The sequence below is a fragment of the Callospermophilus lateralis genome, chromosome 1 (assembly GCF_048772815.1).
Source record: "Callospermophilus lateralis isolate mCalLat2 chromosome 1, mCalLat2.hap1, whole genome shotgun sequence".
NCBI classification, from domain to species: domain Eukaryota; kingdom Metazoa; phylum Chordata; class Mammalia; order Rodentia; family Sciuridae; genus Callospermophilus; species Callospermophilus lateralis.
The window spans coordinates 219,893,794-219,909,214 of NC_135305.1; the positions used below are offsets into that span (position 1 = coordinate 219,893,794).

The 15,421-nt window shown below is 59.0% G+C and overlaps 2 protein-coding genes across 3 annotated transcripts; both read right to left on the reverse strand.

The window, feature by feature from the left end:
• Nucleotides 1–567: 567 nt before the first annotated feature.
• Tgfbr3l (transforming growth factor beta receptor 3 like) lies at nucleotides 568–3,864 on the reverse strand. The gene is made up of 8 exons (XM_077109565.1): nucleotides 3,795–3,864; nucleotides 2,853–2,989; nucleotides 2,480–2,774; nucleotides 1,979–1,998; nucleotides 1,606–1,738; nucleotides 1,364–1,522; nucleotides 1,144–1,216; nucleotides 568–709 (listed from the first exon to the last, which is right to left on the reverse strand). Exons 1-7 carry the CDS (start codon nucleotides 3,862–3,864, stop codon nucleotides 1,149–1,151), a joined length of 882 nt encoding a protein of 293 aa, XP_076965680.1. The 3' UTR covers nucleotides 568–709; nucleotides 1,144–1,148.
• Nucleotides 3,865–4,285: 421 nt separating this feature from the next.
• Map2k7 (mitogen-activated protein kinase kinase 7) lies at nucleotides 4,286–13,772 on the reverse strand. Of its 2 annotated transcripts, XM_076850158.2 has the most exons (12): nucleotides 13,585–13,772; nucleotides 11,793–11,840; nucleotides 8,835–8,976; nucleotides 8,589–8,655; nucleotides 8,356–8,469; nucleotides 8,149–8,268; nucleotides 7,889–7,996; nucleotides 7,619–7,798; nucleotides 7,445–7,525; nucleotides 7,200–7,342; nucleotides 6,564–6,609; nucleotides 4,286–6,446 (listed from the first exon to the last, which is right to left on the reverse strand). In XM_076850158.2, the coding sequence occupies exons 1-12, from the start codon at nucleotides 13,706–13,708 to the stop codon at nucleotides 6,312–6,314; spliced, it is 1,308 nt and encodes a 435-aa protein (XP_076706273.2). In that variant the 5' UTR covers nucleotides 13,709–13,772; the 3' UTR covers nucleotides 4,286–6,311. The 2 variants fall into 2 exon arrangements, with proteins under 2 accessions (XP_076706273.2, XP_076706283.2); XM_076850168.2 differs by lacking the exon at nucleotides 11,793–11,840.
• Between the last annotated feature and the right edge of the window lie 1,649 nt (nucleotides 13,773–15,421).

Here is a 15,421-nt window from a genome sequence, read left to right on the forward strand (position 1 = left end):
TGTCTGGTCGTGGTCAAAAGCCTGCACTGTGGAGTTGGGTAGCCCTGGGAACCTTGAGCGAGTGGCTTAGGCTGCCGAGCCTCAGTTTTCTCCTCTCTAAGCCGGGCCTAATATTCCTACTTTTGTTTATGCGCAGGGGAGGGAGGAACTCAGAGAAGGAATTTAAGGAATTCTAGACTTGATGGAACCTCGGAGGAGGGTGGAGTCTAGCTCAGCCAGAAGATCCGAGCAGCGGCAGAAGGTCGAGGATGGAGCTAAGGCAAGATTCGGGCGGTGCAAGTGGACAGCAGAGACGGTCGGGTTGGGGGGAGAGCGAAGGATTGCAGAGTGGGGGTGGGAGAAGGCGGAGTGTATGCTTAAGATGGCAGTGTTGAGTGTTACTTTCTGTTTGGAAGGAATCGCCCTGGACTCCCCAGCACACGTGTGTATGGGCATAGGATTCCGCCTAATCCCCTCCTCTGCAAATTCTAGTCTCAGGTACAAGCCCAAGCCTGTCCCCCGCGCCGTACGCACACACTGACCCCACCAGAACTCCGGATCAGTCCAGAAGTTTATTTTGAGCTTAGATGGGAGCGGGGGTGGGAGGAAGGGAGGAGAGGAGCACAGGGATCGAGGCCCCAAAGTGTTGTGTCCAGAACTGCGGATCAGGTCCTGGAGAGCCTACTCCTGAACCCATGGTTGGGTGCCCCTTGCAGGCAAGGCTCCGTCGCTGGGGAGGAGTGGAGCAGGCTGAGTGAAGGTGGGGAAACTACGCACCCACTTCCTAGTAGGCGTTGGCCTTATATCAGTTTGTATGGCGGGGAGAGTGGAAACTGGGTCTGAATCCCAAATTCTCCTTGCCTAGTACCTGTCCAAGGCTTGAGGACCTTTCCATCCAGACCCCACAGTCCACCTCAGTGACCCCAGTCCATGAATTCCAGTCCCCGGCTCCACCAAACATTATGACCTTTGGCAAGTTACTAGACCCCAGGGCCTCATTTTCCTCCTCTCTAGTGGGATTATAATAGCCACCTGAAGGTTATTTGAAAGATTAATGTGTGTAAAACATTCAGAGCCATGCCTGCCACTAGAGGTAGCGCTATGAAAGGTCATTATCACCTTCCTTCTCCAGCTCTTCCTCCAGATCTCCCCCCACACACTTACCGGCCTCACTGGGGCCTCCGGGGCTGAGGGCCACTGGGCGAAGCTCTAGTTGGCGGGCTTGGGAGTGGAGGCGCTGGAAGGAAGAGGCTCCTGAGCCAGGGTAAGAGCGCCCCCTGGGGGTGCTTGGGGCATAGCGGAGGCAGATCTAGGAAGCCTGAGGCCTCGCAGGCTGGGATCCGTACGATCCCAGGTCTGGACGTTGGGAGGAGGCTGAGAGTACCTGAGTGTGCGCAGACGAGGCCCAGCCCGGCGGCCAGGGCGGCGCCCAGCACGAAGGCCGCCAACACCAGCGCCACCACGGGCGCGGGCTCCAGGGCCCCCGGGGCCGGCGCGGGCGGCTGGGGGAGCACGGCCCTGCCCGGGAGGCTCTTGTGCGGCCCTGTGGGAGAGTGCCACGCTAAGCCGGGGCCCAGGACGCAGCTGTGCTGCCCTCCCCGGCCCCAGGGCACCCTGCGTGCTTACTGGGGGGCGGCCGCGGCACTGTGACCACGATAGGCTGCGTCAGCGTGTGCAGGTGGGGGCTGTCGGCGCCCAGGCTCTCGCCGCTGCGGCTGCCGCTGCCAACGCCCGCGCATGCCTCATCCTGGGGCAGACACTGGCGGGAGGGAGAGAAACAGGGACGTCAGGTCGGCCATCCCGGTCTGGTCCTCAAGTCTCTCTGAAGACGCCTCAGCGCCCGGTACGGAATGATCCCAGCGACTACGGAGACTCAGCGGGGAGGACTGCAAGTTTGAGGCCAACCTCAGCAACTCCGCGAGGAGACCTTATCTCAAGATTTTAGGGGGGGGGGGTGTCGCTCAGTTGTAAGGCACCCTTGGATTCAATCCCCAGTAACCGCCCCTGGGGGGGGGGGCGTAGCCCCTAAGCATCCAGTTCCCCACCGCAGCCAGGAGGCCACCTTTAGATCCTCTAGAAACCCAGCCTTAGGGTTCCGGCCCCACCGGAGAAGGAGTCAAGTGTCAGGCGCTCTAGTCTGAAGATGCGGCTCTCAGCACCTAATCTGTGGAGCCCGACCTCAAGGGCCCACAGGTTGGGTCCCTTTGCAGGCTTCTGCATCCAGCCTGAATCCGGGGGGATTCGGTGTCCATTCCATTTCCCCCACGAGGAATGCTTCGGGTCCCTGGGAGGGTCTCCGCATCTAGCGCACCCAGCCAGAGAGACCCCAGTTGCCAACCCCTGCCCTCAAGGGATTCTTGCCCCAGATCCCAAGAGACCCTAACACCCAGATGCCCAAACCCCGAAGTGCTTCTCTCTGGCTGCCTGAGACGCTTGTGCTCCCAGAGGGTCCCCAGCGCCCAAATTTCCGGCTTTACTCTCCGCACCCGCAGTTTCTTCGGCGGCGAGGTCAGAGCCTCCCGCGTCCGGCGGACTCCCTGGAGGCGGCGGCAGCGGCTCAGCTGGCAATGCAAGAACTGCACCGAGGCGTTGAACACTGGGCGCAGCCGGAAGCTGAAGCGTGCGGGGCGGGTCGCATCGGGGTGCGACGGTGGCGGGAAGGCTACCGAGGCGTCAGCAGGGCAGCCCCCGCTTAGCAGCACCAGAGCAGGCCCGGAGGCCGAGCGTGAGGACGGCGTTACTGAGCAGCGGTGCAGGGACAGGCCCCAGCGCGGGGAGGGTCGGGCCAGGGCCGCCTGAGGGACAGAGGTGCCATCAGGGTCTCCCGGTTCCCGCCTGTACCCACCTGCCCTGGGTGCTACCAAGGTCCGCACCTGCACGAACACGCGGCTATCTGCCGGGACCTCGAGCGGCCCCGCGCGGCGCGGGAAGGCGTCCTCTGCGTCAGACAGCTCCAGACTGAAAAGGGGCCTGCGCAGCCAGGGGCCAGGTCCCCCGGGGAACGGGGGCGCTGGCGGGAGCGGGAAAAGGGCAGCACAGAGGAGGAAGACGCATTCCCTTAAACCCTCCAGGAAAGTGTCCCGACCTCCTGCCCCCCACCCACTGCCTTCTTCCGAAAAGGGACCTGCGCGGCTCTGGTTCCGGATTTCCCTAAGTTCTCTGATAGCCCCCGTGAGCCCCGGAGCTTAACAGCCAGCGTCCAGGCAGGGCGCAGTGCTGCGCGCCCCTGGGGAGGCCTCTTTCTCTCCCTCTGCAGAGCGGGGCGGAGGAGGGACAGGAGCGCCTGGTGGCGGAGGGTCAACTGGGTGAAGTCAGAGGTCTCTCCCTTCACCCAGGCAGCTCTTTAGAGATGTCGGTCGTATTGTTTCCCAAAAGGTCGGTGCAATCGCCATCGGGAAAGTGGTGACAGGGGTGCCCTTCCCCGAGGCTTTTCAGGGCACACAGTCCAGCCAGGCGGCCAGAGTCTGGGGTTTTGTTTGTTGCTTCTGGCTCTTTGCTCCCAGGCTGAGGGCAGCAGCAGCACAGGACAGCAGAAAGGGATCTCCTATCCTGTGACTTTGCACAACACACATAGTACCTTCACTACGTTCTGTGGGGGCCCTGTCAAATACAATCTGCACACCCACTTCCAAAAAGCATTTGTAAAGAAGGTTCCACTCCCCCAGCCCTGATCCTCATAGTGGCTACTGGGGCTTGTGAAGATGGCCAGCCTGGACAGAGCCAGACCCCCACACCGCCAGAAGCAGAGGTCTTGAAAAGTAACAACAGGGGAATGAGAGCGTGACCCACCCAGGATGCCCAGAGCCTCTACATACCAATCGGCCCACTAGGCAAGGGAGCGGTCCCTGGTAGCAGAGCCAGCAGCAGGAGTCTGGGGCCCAGCATGCTGCACTGGTTGAGGTTGGCGCACTGCAGGGCCAGCAGCAGTGGCACCTACTTGGGCTGTTCTCAGGTCAGCAGGTGGGCAGGCAACCGTGGCCTTGGATGGGCTGCCACCCTGGAAAGCAGGGAGCGGGGGTGGAGGACTGAGGGTTGATACCAGAGCTGGTGTCCAAGGCCTGCAGGGATTAGGGGCTTCTCTCTTGCTTGGCTCCAGATCACTGGGGAGAAGGGGTACCTGTACCTCACAAAGGCCACTTGATACTCAGTGAGTCACTTCAAATACCCCCTCCCAAGCTTGCCTCAGTTTCCCCTCAATGCAGGGGTCTCATCCACCTGAATGGCGCCCCTCCTCTGGCCCCTTCCCACCTCTCCTTGCCAGGTCTTACCAGCCCCATGACACGACAGACTCACAAGAAAAGGGAAGGGTTTTATTCTCAAGCGTCTAAGGATTTACAAACGAGGGCATTTTATTTTAAAAAGGAACAGGGCAATACTGGTGGCCTGAGAAGGGGTTCTTGGGCCGGTGGGCTGGGCCAGGCCACCCCAGGACCCTGCCCACCCGACTGTCCTCTGGTCCAGAGGGATGGCTGGTGACAGAGGGGAAGTCTTGGGAGGCAGGGAGGCAGGAGCGACTCCCCGGAGCTCCCACTCAACACTGAAGGGAGGGCATGGGTGGACACACACAAAACAGAAAATAAAGTTAAATAAAAACAAACCCAGGCAGCCCAGCCTCAGGCCTGTGCTGGCTGTGGGACCAGCCAAGGGCCCTTCCAGCTGCCCAGCTGCCCAAAAAGGCAGGGGCCAGGCCTGTTGACCCGCGCCCCCATCCCCTCACAAAGGAGACGAAGGTGCCTTCCCTGGGGGGCAGAGAGAAGGTGACTTCTATTTCATTTTAAACATGCGGCATGTGTGAATATAATAGTGTAATGAGTCAACAGACAGGTCAGAGGCCCGGCTGTCTAGGCCTATGCTGCTTCAGCTGCACACAGCCAGGTTCCTCACCTTTGGTGTTGGTTGGTTTATGTTTGTGATTTAATTTTTTTTTCTTTTTTGTTTGTTTTCTTGTCCACTTGATTTGCATGCATCACCAACAAAAAGGAAACACACCCATCCTGCTCTGGCTGCTGCGGTGGGCTGGGGGCAGGGCACGCTGGCCCAGTCCTTCCCCATCCCAGGCCTTAAGGTGGCCTGGGGGCTGGCCAGCTCCATCAGGCAAGCTGAGGGTTGCTCAGGGGCTCAACACTCCCACACCCTGGCCTGCTCTCCCCCGACACTCCAGCCAAGCCTATCCCTGTCACGTCCTCAAACCTCCACATCCGCTCCCTCTGCCCTCAATCCTGACTTCCTCCTGCCCTCCCCCAGCTCCCTGGCCCCACTCCTGCCTTCCAGCCACCTCCCTGATGCCTGCTGCTCCCTAGTACACCCTTCACCACCTTCCCTGAAGGCCATCCTGCATGGCCGAGGCCCCTTGGGCTCCCTCCACTGCCTAAGCTCTCAAGTTACCCCCAAGTTGCGGCCAGCCTCCAGCCTCAAGGGTGGAGGAACCCCCAGAGCCCGTATTTGGCCTCTTTGGGCCTGGGACCCACGAGGAGCAGTAGCCCAGGCCCCTTTGGCTCAGCCCCCAGTCCCAGCCCCCTCAGTGCCAGAGAGCAGTTGGAGGCCCCAGCACAAGCAGCTAAACATGACTTTGGTAAAAGTTTCTGAAGGTACCGACACACCCCATGAGGACACACTCTCCTCATCCCCCTCCCCCCAACACCCCACCAAGTACAATAAAATACAATAAACTCCAAAAAGGACCCCCTGAGATCAAAGAGAGAGAGAGAAAAAGAGAAAGAGAAACCAGTCCTGGTCCGGCTGCAGTCACAATGACCACTCCGCCATCCTGGGGTGAGGACTCAAGGAGGCCTAGGTAGACCCAGAGCTCCCACAGAGGGGTGGGGTGCCCGAGCCCAGGCTTGAGCCAGGAGAGAAGCAGGGGAATAGAAGGAACTGGGGAAAGCCAGACAGGGACAGAGGGGTAGAGAGGAACAGGGCAGAGGGACATGGAGAGCAAGCACATGTCAGGGAGAGAGAGGGCAGGTGCTGGAAGTGTGGGGTGCAGATGTGGGAGCTCTCTCCTGGCCCCTGGGGACTGCCCAGCCCAGAGGTTTCGACTGAATAAATAGCGAGTCTGCTGGCGGCCTGCTGTCTTCCATTCACAGTGTCTGTCACCGGACGCACATAGCCGGCTGACCCTGGGGTCAGGAGGGCTGGGGACCAGTAGGCCCATCTGTCCACGGCTGGTGGGCAGGGAGTCAGGGGTGATGGGTGTCCCCTACTTTCTGTCCTCAGCCCTCAGTGGCCGTCCAGAACCCAGGTTTCCCCTGGCGGGCAGCTGGGTGGCCAGGTGGGGAAGGGGGCCTATAGCCATGCCCCTGGCCCCTGTGGGGCTGGCAGCCACCGTGTGGCTACCTGAAGAAGGGCAGGTGGTGTTGGCTCAGGACTCCACTAGTCCGCGGTGACTCTGTCTTCGCCATGACATCCTTGAACCAGGATGCCACATCTACCTCGAGCGTCTCATAGCGCTTGATGAAGTTGTGTTCCTGTGGACCCGAGGGGCGGGGCTTAGGATGAGGGGTCTTTCCTCCAGGCTTCCGCTTGGAGGGGGGGGTTGGGTTCCCAAATGGCAGGGCAGGGCAGGGCAGGGCCCCCATACTTACAAGTAGCTTATTATACTTTGGTCTCTTCCTGTGATCTTTAGTAAGGCTGGAGGAAGAGGAGGAAGGGGAGGGAGGTGAGAGTCTGGTGGGGCAGGCTGGGCTGCCTCCCCGTGTAAGCCCTCTCTGGTGAGCCAGGGGTCTTCCAGATCTGTTCATGGCTGGGACCTGCCAAGCTGTGTATCCCTGAAGTCTCCCAGCCAGGGCATATTGTAAGGCCTGGCCTGGGACCTAGAATTAGAATGGGAGGTTCCTACTAGAGAGTTGGGTGGGCTCCCAGGAGACTGGTGCATGATTTCCTGAAGACTTTACTCTCCTTGCTAAGGTAGAGTGCTTAGGGCTGCTGGCCCCAAAGCAGCACCATTCATTCACAATATCCAGTGGCAAAGCCCACTGACCACCAAATACCCATTGGGCCAGGTATCAACAGGTCCAAACCCAGCTCATGGTTCTGTACCAGCTTCAACTCCTGGCACAGCCCCTGGTAGTAGCCGGCCTGAAGCTGCCAAAGTACCATCCCTGGGTGGCCTCTCCCTCCTCTTCCTACACCAGCCTTCTCTAGCAGCCCTGAGCAATGGGCCACACCTGGCTTCCTGAGGCCTCCCAGAGCAGAAGGGCAGGGCAAGTAGGGATGCTCACCAGTCTTTGACGAAGGACTGAAAGTCCCCCGAGAAGCCCATGTGACCCGGCAGGAGTGGGGGCTCTTCCTGTAGGACTTTGGTGAGGACCTCAAAGTCCGTCTTGCAATTCTTGTAGGGGAACTGTCCAGTTGCCAGCTCCACCTGACAGGGAGACAGGCAGGGCTGGACTGGCGGGGAAGGAGATCCTGCCCTCCTTTGCTTCCTTACTCCCAGCCTGAGGGTGGGGGCAGGGTCCCAGCTCACCAATGAGATGCCCAGGCTCCACACATCTGCTCGGATGTCATAGTCAGGCTTGGTGGGGTCTGGGGGGTCAATGCGCTCAGGCTACCAGGAGGGAGAAAAGGATGCACCTTCAGGATAGGGGCCAGTGTGTTAGACCCCATTCCACCTTCCCAGCTCCACAGGCTCCCAACTCACCGCCATGTAGGCAGCACAGCCGGCACTCCGTGTTTTGGCCTTGGAGTCCACCAGGCGGCCGCTGATGCCGAAGTCACAGAGCTTAATCTGGCCCCGCTCATCCAGCAGGATGTTTGAAGGCTTGACATCACGGTGGATCACGCCATGCTTCTCCTTCAGGTAGAACAGTGCCTTTACGATCTGCAGCATGGACAGCAGAAGACTCCTGTGAAGGGCGGACATGGCCTGGGGCCGTCAACCCAGTCACATGAGCCCTGGCCTACAGCTCACCGCCACTGTCATCTTGCCCAGGATCCGCTCAGGGATGGGGCCCTGCATCCGCTTCTTAAGCTTCTCGGCACATGTGCCCATAAGCTCCATGGCGATGAAGACATCTGTCTGCAGAGGGAGGGGTGGCACATGTGGCTTGGGGTGACTGTGCCTTCCTGTCCACCCGAGCCATGCTCTGATCCCCAGGGAAGAGGACCCTGTGGGGGCAAAGGGCACCCTGAGGCTTCCCCATGGGCCGGGCCAGTCAAGAACCTGCTCACATTGGTGATGAAGGTGCCAAAGCACTGCACAATGTAGGGACAGTCGTGGCTCTTGAGCACCACATCCAGGTCCATAAGGATGCGCTTGTTCTCTTCCTTGTTTCCCGATCGTCGCATTTGCTGCAAGAAGGGATGGCCAGGAGGGAACCTTAGCACCAGGGACACAGAGAATGAGACAGAGGTCCAAAAGGCAAGGACTGCACTCACCTTGACAGCAATAACGTGGCCTGTCTTCCGGAAACGCATCTTCCACACCTGGCCGCAGGTGCCACTGCCCATCTCGCCCAGGTTCTCTAGGTCGTTGATCTCTGCCTGATAGCGCTGGCAAGTGGGAGAGGGAACAAGGCTGGAGGGTTCCCCAGGGCTTGTCCTCCCACCCCCACCCCCTGGCCCAGCCGTATCCTGCCCTCCTCCTCCCAGATGCTGAGCAAGGGAGGTACCTGGCCCCCAATGGTCAGGTAGCCCGTCTGCTTCATGATCTCCTGCAGCTTCTGGTCAATCTCGATGCTGGGGACAGGGAGCAGGAGTTGGTGAAGGGGTTCCTAACCAACCCGAAGCAACCCAAGCCCGCACACCAGTGTTCCCCAGACTTCACCACCCTCTCACCGGGGCTGGCACAGCAACACTCCCCATGCTGCCCTGCTGAATGGGCCCTGACCCCCTGCCAGCCTGCTCTGACAGCTCACCTCTCCATGCTGCGTGGTGTGAACAAGGTTGACGGGAGCCCCAGCATGTGGCGGGGTCGGGCAGGGGGCGTGGGGTGCTGCGGGGAGCTCTCTGAGGACGGTGAGCGGCTGCCCCCATCGTTGGCCAGCGGGAGCTGCAGGGCTGGGGGGTTGAGAACCAGAAGCAGGGAAGGGGTCAGCACCCAGCTGGTCTCAGCTCCAGGCCTGACATTCTGGGGATGGGTAGGGACCCTCATCTTCCCCTCCCTCGTACCCTTCAGCCAAGCTGACACAGCCACCTGCCCTGCTGGCTGGGGCCATCCTTAGGGTGCCTTCTCCTGCCCCCTGTCCTAGAAGGATGGGGTAGGCTGGTGGGAGAGGGTGGTCCCCAGAGGCTGGGTTTTTTTCCAAAGTCTATGATAACGAAGAAGTGAGGTGGAGACCTGGTAGGGACCTGTGGCCAGGCAACCTCCCTGACACATCCCTTTCTCCCCTCCTCTGCCAGGAAACGGGCCCAAAGTCACAGTGCCCACAGTGGCTCATGCGAGGATGGACTACTCCCCAGGACCAGCCTGGGCCCTGGCCCTGCCACCAGCACTGCATTAGGCAGCCAAACAAGAATGAGGTAGACCACCCTGGTGAGACAGTGGGCAAAGGCCTCTGGCTTCTTGCTACCTTGCCCCATGTTCTGCTCCAGGGTTAGGGAGAGCCACCCTCTGGCCAGTAGGTGCCTCCCAGTCAAGCCTACAGAGCTGGGGCCAAGGGGCCAGGGGCAGAACTCCAAGCTGGGCCTGTAGGCCTGTACCCTCAGGGTAAGGAGATCTGGGTGGCACAGCTCCTCCAGAGGCTGGTAAGGCTGGGCAGGGTTGGGGACAGGGCCAGGGAGGGGATTTGGTGCTGTCCAGTGGCCTGCATGCGGACAGCTGGGGCATGCTACAGGCAGGCGGGCAGGCAGGCAGGTAGGCAGCAGGCACCCAGGACGGGCAGGCGGCATTACGAGGTGGGAGGGCAGGAGACAGACAGATAGACAGGAGCCAAGACTTAGGGCCCAGCTGTATAGAGGAGGCACTGCAGAGACAGGCCAGAGAGGGGCCCAGGACAGCAGAGCAGGTTCCCTGAGGATAAGGGTCTCCCTGCCTGGTCTGTCAAGGGGTGGGAAGCAGAGGTTGGGAGGCCAGTGTGGCTCCTGGACCCTCCACACTCCAGAGGACCTGGTGCCCCGAAGGGAAACAAGCTTGCTTACCTCTGGCAACTGGCTATAAGAACCCTCCAAGGGTCACCTTCCCAGGAAATCCCAGAGCCTGCCACTCTCCCAAAACCTGCCACAGATGTCCCCTCCCCTCTTCACATCCCCTGCCTTGCCATTTGGGCCCAGTGACCAATGGGCAGAGAAAGACACATATGCTCCAGTTGTCAACCAGGCCCTTTCCTGACCCTGCTGGCCCGGGACCTTGACCTTAGCCAGTGAGAGAGGGCATGAAGAGGACCCTGACTCAAAGTCCAACAAAGGATGCAGGTCCTGCCAGAGCTGGGCTGGAGTCAAGAAAGGGCCGTGGGGGCATTGCTGGGGCAACACTCACTATCCTCACCTCCCGTTGCTCATGACTGCACAGACTCTGATGTCCCTGTGCCTCTGCTCTGTCCTGTCACAGTCCTGATTCCTTGCTGTCACTCTAGGAACCACACAGGTCTTGCCCCTAGAGCTATCTGGGCCTCCTTTGTCCAGTATCATCAGCTCTCTGGGGTGAGGACCACGCCTCCAGGTGCCCTAAGCAGTCCCCTTCCCTGAACAGTCCACCAGCCCTCCAGGGCTGCCCGCCCCAGAAAATGCAGCATGGTAGGAATCTGAGGTGGGCTGGAGTGGGGAAGGAAGACACATGAAGGCCCGAGAATAGAGATCACAGAGGGGGTGCCACGTGGTAATGTGGACAGAGTAAATGCAAGAGGGTGAGAGGGAGAGGGACGGTGAGAACGAGTGACAGAAAACCAAGAGGAGCCTTAGATGTGCAAGCCATCAGCACAATATGCACGCACACTCACATGCAAGTGCACACACGTGCACACGAACACACACACCACAGCATGGCATGACCTCCCCACCACATGCAGACGAGCAGAGCCAGCACCCCCTTTCCTCTGACACATCTGCACACACACACAACATTGAGAACATACAACAGTCCCACCAGCCACACGCACACAACCACCTACAAAGCAGACCCCACCTCTGCCAACACAGGTGCTCTCTCCTACACACAGGGCCACACCATACCCAGGGACCAGCACAGCCCAACTGCCCATTATGTCTATTCCCAAACATGCTGGCACCAGAGCAGGGACATCTGCAGGGCTGTCCCCTTCTGCCTCTTTCCCTGACACCTTGCTTAAATCCTATCTTCTCCAGCAGCTTTTCCTGAGCCAGCCCATGCAGAGCCTGTCTCCCAGCTAGAATGTTCTCCCTAACCAGGAATGTGTTCACTGTCCACTAATGGCTCTCCACTGCATCCTCAGTTCCACAGGACAGGGACTGTGTCTGTTCTGTTCACTGTTGTATCCCTGGTACTGAGAGCAGGCACAGCACACAGGGGCAATACTCATTCATCCAATTACTGAGATGGACCAAATAGGCATTAAGCACTCACCTGGTCCCACATTCTCCATTATACGCACACGCGCACGAGCACACACACACTCACTCACCCCCTTAGTGGGCAACAGACTTCCACTCATTAGGGGAGCCCATTTCCTCCTCTAGGGAGTCCAAACCTGAGCTCAAGAGGAAGGAGGGAGGGATGAGAGGACAGAGGAAGATGGGGCTGGGCCCACACTGCTCTGGTGGACTCAGAGAAAGTAAGAGTAGGAAGAGGAGACAGAACATACACATGAAGCATGGGGCTAGGGGGATGGCATTCTGCGGCCAGGGCAGCGGTTAGGTCAATGGTGCAGATGTCCAAGCGGCGATGATAAAAAGGCTGGTACCTGCTCGCTGGGACGGGGCAGGAGCAGGGCTTAGAGTGATCACAATAACTGGATGGGAAAGGAAGAAAAAAAACAACACCACGATAAATCACAACAGAAATGGCTGATTTGTCCAAAAGAAAAGAAATCAAATCATAATGAGGAGGAGGGGGAGACGCGAGGCACCAAACTGCAGAGATGGGTAGAAACTGACAGAGATGGGAAGGTGGGGAGGATGGGATGGAGCTGACAGACACAGACACCTGGGGGGGACTCCTTGGGACCTGCCCGTCATGGGCCTCACTGGGCCTTGCTCTGCACTGGGAACAGCCACTCTTAAGGTACCCTGGAACCCATACCCAATCCTGTCTCATTCATGCTGGGGCTGGATACAACAGTCCTGCAGGACCCAGCAGGGACCTTACTGGTCTTGGCCAGGCTTCCAGCCCCCAATAACATCCAAAGACAGTATGTTCATCTCTGGGATTTCTCTGGGCCCCCAAGAGATTCCCCAGGGAGGAAACCGAACCAACCCATGTCTAAAGAAGGATGGATGGACTCTAAATAGGGACTGAGGGAGGGTAAGACTTGAAGGTCAAGCGACAGTGACCAGGGAGTAGACAGAATTCTGAGATATCAGGGGGTGCCTTCCTCCTCCTGTCAACCTGACAAGGAATTATATAACTTCCAGGGTCATACCAAAGAAGATATGACAACTTTTTTTTTTTTTTTTGCTAGGTCAAAAGAGAGACAGAAAGGGTCATCATGAGGAGGGGGCCAGTCACAGGGTCCATGGGGAGGGAGAAAAATCCAATTCCTTCCAGCTGAAAAGACTTGGGAGATAGGTATCTGTGAAACACAATGAGAAGGCTATACTATCCCAGGCCAGGTGTGTGTGAAGGGTTGGGAAGACAGCTGTTGATCCAGGACAACAAGATGCCAGGGAGGAAGGCATAGATCAGAAAGGAGGCATTTGTGTACTGGGGAGCTAGACCTACCCAGTTGTCCAGGCCTGGGGTGTGTGTGTGTGTGTGTGTGTGTGTGTGTTGAGGGAAACAGTCATTTGAATCCAGAAGACAGTCACCCCCCTAGGAGATGGTGTGTATTTCCAGAGGGATAGACATCTCACCAAGAGAGTGGCACTGAAGTTAGTCACAGGGGCATGGGGAGGCCTGTTTTATGTGGGAGGGGGTCACTGAGCCCAATGACAAGGTCACCCCAGGCTGGGAAAAAAGGACCACCTGATATAGTCATGGTGTCGAATGGGAGAATGGAGTTAGAAGGATTATATGTGTGTGTGGGGGGGGTGACCTCGGGTGTTCCCAGGCCAGCTGTGTGACTATGAGTGTGAAAGGATTGTCAGCTAAACCCAAGGCTGGACAGTGGAACTCTTGACAGTTACTGCTACAGAGGGACTGACGGGAATCCTTTTGGGACATGACCACGTTTGCCGGGGGCCGGGATGGGATAACAGTCGCGTGGGAACGGGTGTAGTTCGGTGCAGGTGACAGATGGTCCAGTGACCGCGGCGATGGGGGCGGGTCAATGGGTACGGAGGCCCGGCCTGCGGCCTGGTAACTAGCTCCCAGACCCCCAAAGAAGAAACCCCCAGGCCCTGGGAACGGCCACTTGGGAACCCGCCGGCCCCAAGCCCCCCGGGTCACCGTGACCCTCTCCCTGCAGGCTGACAGCGGGGGCGGGGAGGAGCACAGCAAGCGCCCCGGAAGCGGGGGCGGGGCCTGGTCCCGGGGGCGGGGCCTCCCGCGGTGCGCGCCCCGCCCCACCTGCCCCTCCCCCACGCCTCCGTGCTTACTGGGCCTGGGCCGCTGGGGGCTGATGTCCAGGTTGAGGTCGATCCTCCTCCGGGCCTCGCGGTTCTCCTGCTTCAGCTTTGCTTCCAGGCGGGACAGCTTTTGCTCCAGGGAGGACGCCGCCATCTTCCCCGCCGCCGCCGCCGCCGCCGCGCACTGCCGGGCCGCCCGTCAGTCCGGCAGACAAACACCGCACTGCGCCTGCGCCCGGATGACCCCGCCGAGCCGCCGTCTCGCCCTGGATGGCGCATGCCCGCGGCGCGCACCCGCCCTGCCCGCGTGCGAAACTCCGCGCGTGCGTATTTAGTCCCAACCCAGGGAGAACGCCTCTTAGAGCTCGCGGCGGGCAACGTGCAACACACCCGCGCACCACTACCACTGGGGTGCGCATGCGTAAATTCCCGAGCGCTCCGCCAAGAGGCGCTGTGTATAAACCTACTTTTATTTAGTGAACGGTGTGTGGGGTAAACGGCGCACATGCGTAAAGAGGTGGAGACGCGGTCGCGCGCTTGGCTTCTACTGAGCGAGTGCACTAGCTGTCTGTCTCCTGTGGTTGCCGTAGCAGTGCGTTTTCATCTCCTCGCTCTTCCCGACCCGAGTGGGGTCCTGGCAGCCGCACCCTCACGGAACTGGCTTCCTCCTCAGTGCTTCATTAGGATCCTGTTATGCTTAATTGCTGACTGAACTCCCGCTGGCGTGCGGTGCGGCCTCCTCACCATAATTGTGCATCCGTGGGAAGCCCTTTCCATTTCAACTAGTCCCAGCAAGCTCAGGGTTGGACAAGACCTGGCGGAAGGCAAGGGCTCTGGAAATCCAGCCGTGTGACTTCTCACCTCGATGACAGGGCCAAGGTCAAGGCCAAAATTCCTGGCCACACTAGCGTGGGACCTTTAGACGTCCCACCCCCATCTGTCCCGCTTCAGGACCTCCAGAATTAGTGTGGGCCCTGGGGTTACGTGCTTCTGTCTGATGCCCCCCCCCCCCCCCCGTCTAAATAGATCCTTTTAAGGGGTAAGGTGGGTGCTGGGGAAATGCCCCTGTCTGAAGCCCTGGGTCCCTCAATAGCAGCTTGTGTCTGCTCTAAGGTGCCAGGGGAAAATCTGCATTTTGCAGACACTTGGCAAGTGGCCAAACCCACGAGGTGAAGCTGTGCCAAGTGCCCTACTCACTCTGGAGTCCAACACGGGAACACCTTGGGATGGGCTTTGAAGGCTTTGGACTCCTGGTGACGACTTGAGGGTGGAGCAGACACTCAAATGTGGATTTAAGAGGATAAAAGGGAAGGGAGAGGAAAGGGATTCTCTGGGAAAACATCCAGGCAGAAGACACCACCAGATTTTTCCTTCTGATGGGAGGAGGTCTCTACCTTGCCTTCCTGAGCCCCTTTGGTGCCTCTCCTCCTAGGACAGAGGCATCCTTGATTCTGGCAGATAGGTGTAGCCACTTAGTTCTGTGAAATAGATCTAGACTTAGGTCGGTGGTGGTGACTTGGTGGCGACTTAGAACAAAGCAGCCGGATTGGAAAGGAACGTCAATCAGATGCCTGCCTTGGAAATGCCTGTCAATCAGCCAGATCTCCTGACTAACGCCTGTCAATCAGCAGGATCCCCTGGCCAATCCTGGAGTTCAGCCAACTCCCCTGACCAATTCCAAGGGGGCAAGGGACCCTAAAAACACCTTTTCCTGTCCCAAGCCCTTCCCTTCCTGCTGTAAGCCCCATAAAAGTCCAGTCTGGTCAAGCTTCCACAAGGTTTCTCCTCAGATCCTTCTCCTGTCCCCTCTGTGGGTCTGATCGAGTTCTGCCCAGGAGTGATATCTCAGAAAAGCCTCCTTCAGCAG

Coding starts and splice junctions, on each gene's coding strand:
- Map2k7 (XM_076850158.2), bottom strand. CDS start 13,708: ATGGCGGCGTCCTCCCTGGAGCAAAAGCTGTCCCGCCTGGAAGCAAAG. Junction 8,470..8,588: donor ACCTGACCATTGGGGGCCAG/GTACCTCCCTTG, acceptor CCCACTTGCCAG/CGCTATCAGGCAGAGATCAA. Junction 6,610..7,199: donor CAGTCCTTCGTCAAAGACTG/GTGAGCATCCCT, acceptor CTCTTCCTCCAG/CCTTACTAAAGATCACAGGA.
- Tgfbr3l (XM_077109565.1), bottom strand. CDS start 3,864: ATGCTGGGCCCCAGACTCCTGCTGCTGGCTCTGCTACCAGGGACCGCT. Junction 2,990..3,794: donor CTTGCCTAGTGGGCCGATTG/GTATGTAGAGGC, acceptor CGCTCCCGCCAG/CGCCCCCGTTCCCCGGGGGA. Junction 2,775..2,852: donor ATAGCCGCGTGTTCGTGCAG/GTGCGGACCTTG, acceptor TCTGTCCCTCAG/GCGGCCCTGGCCCGACCCTC.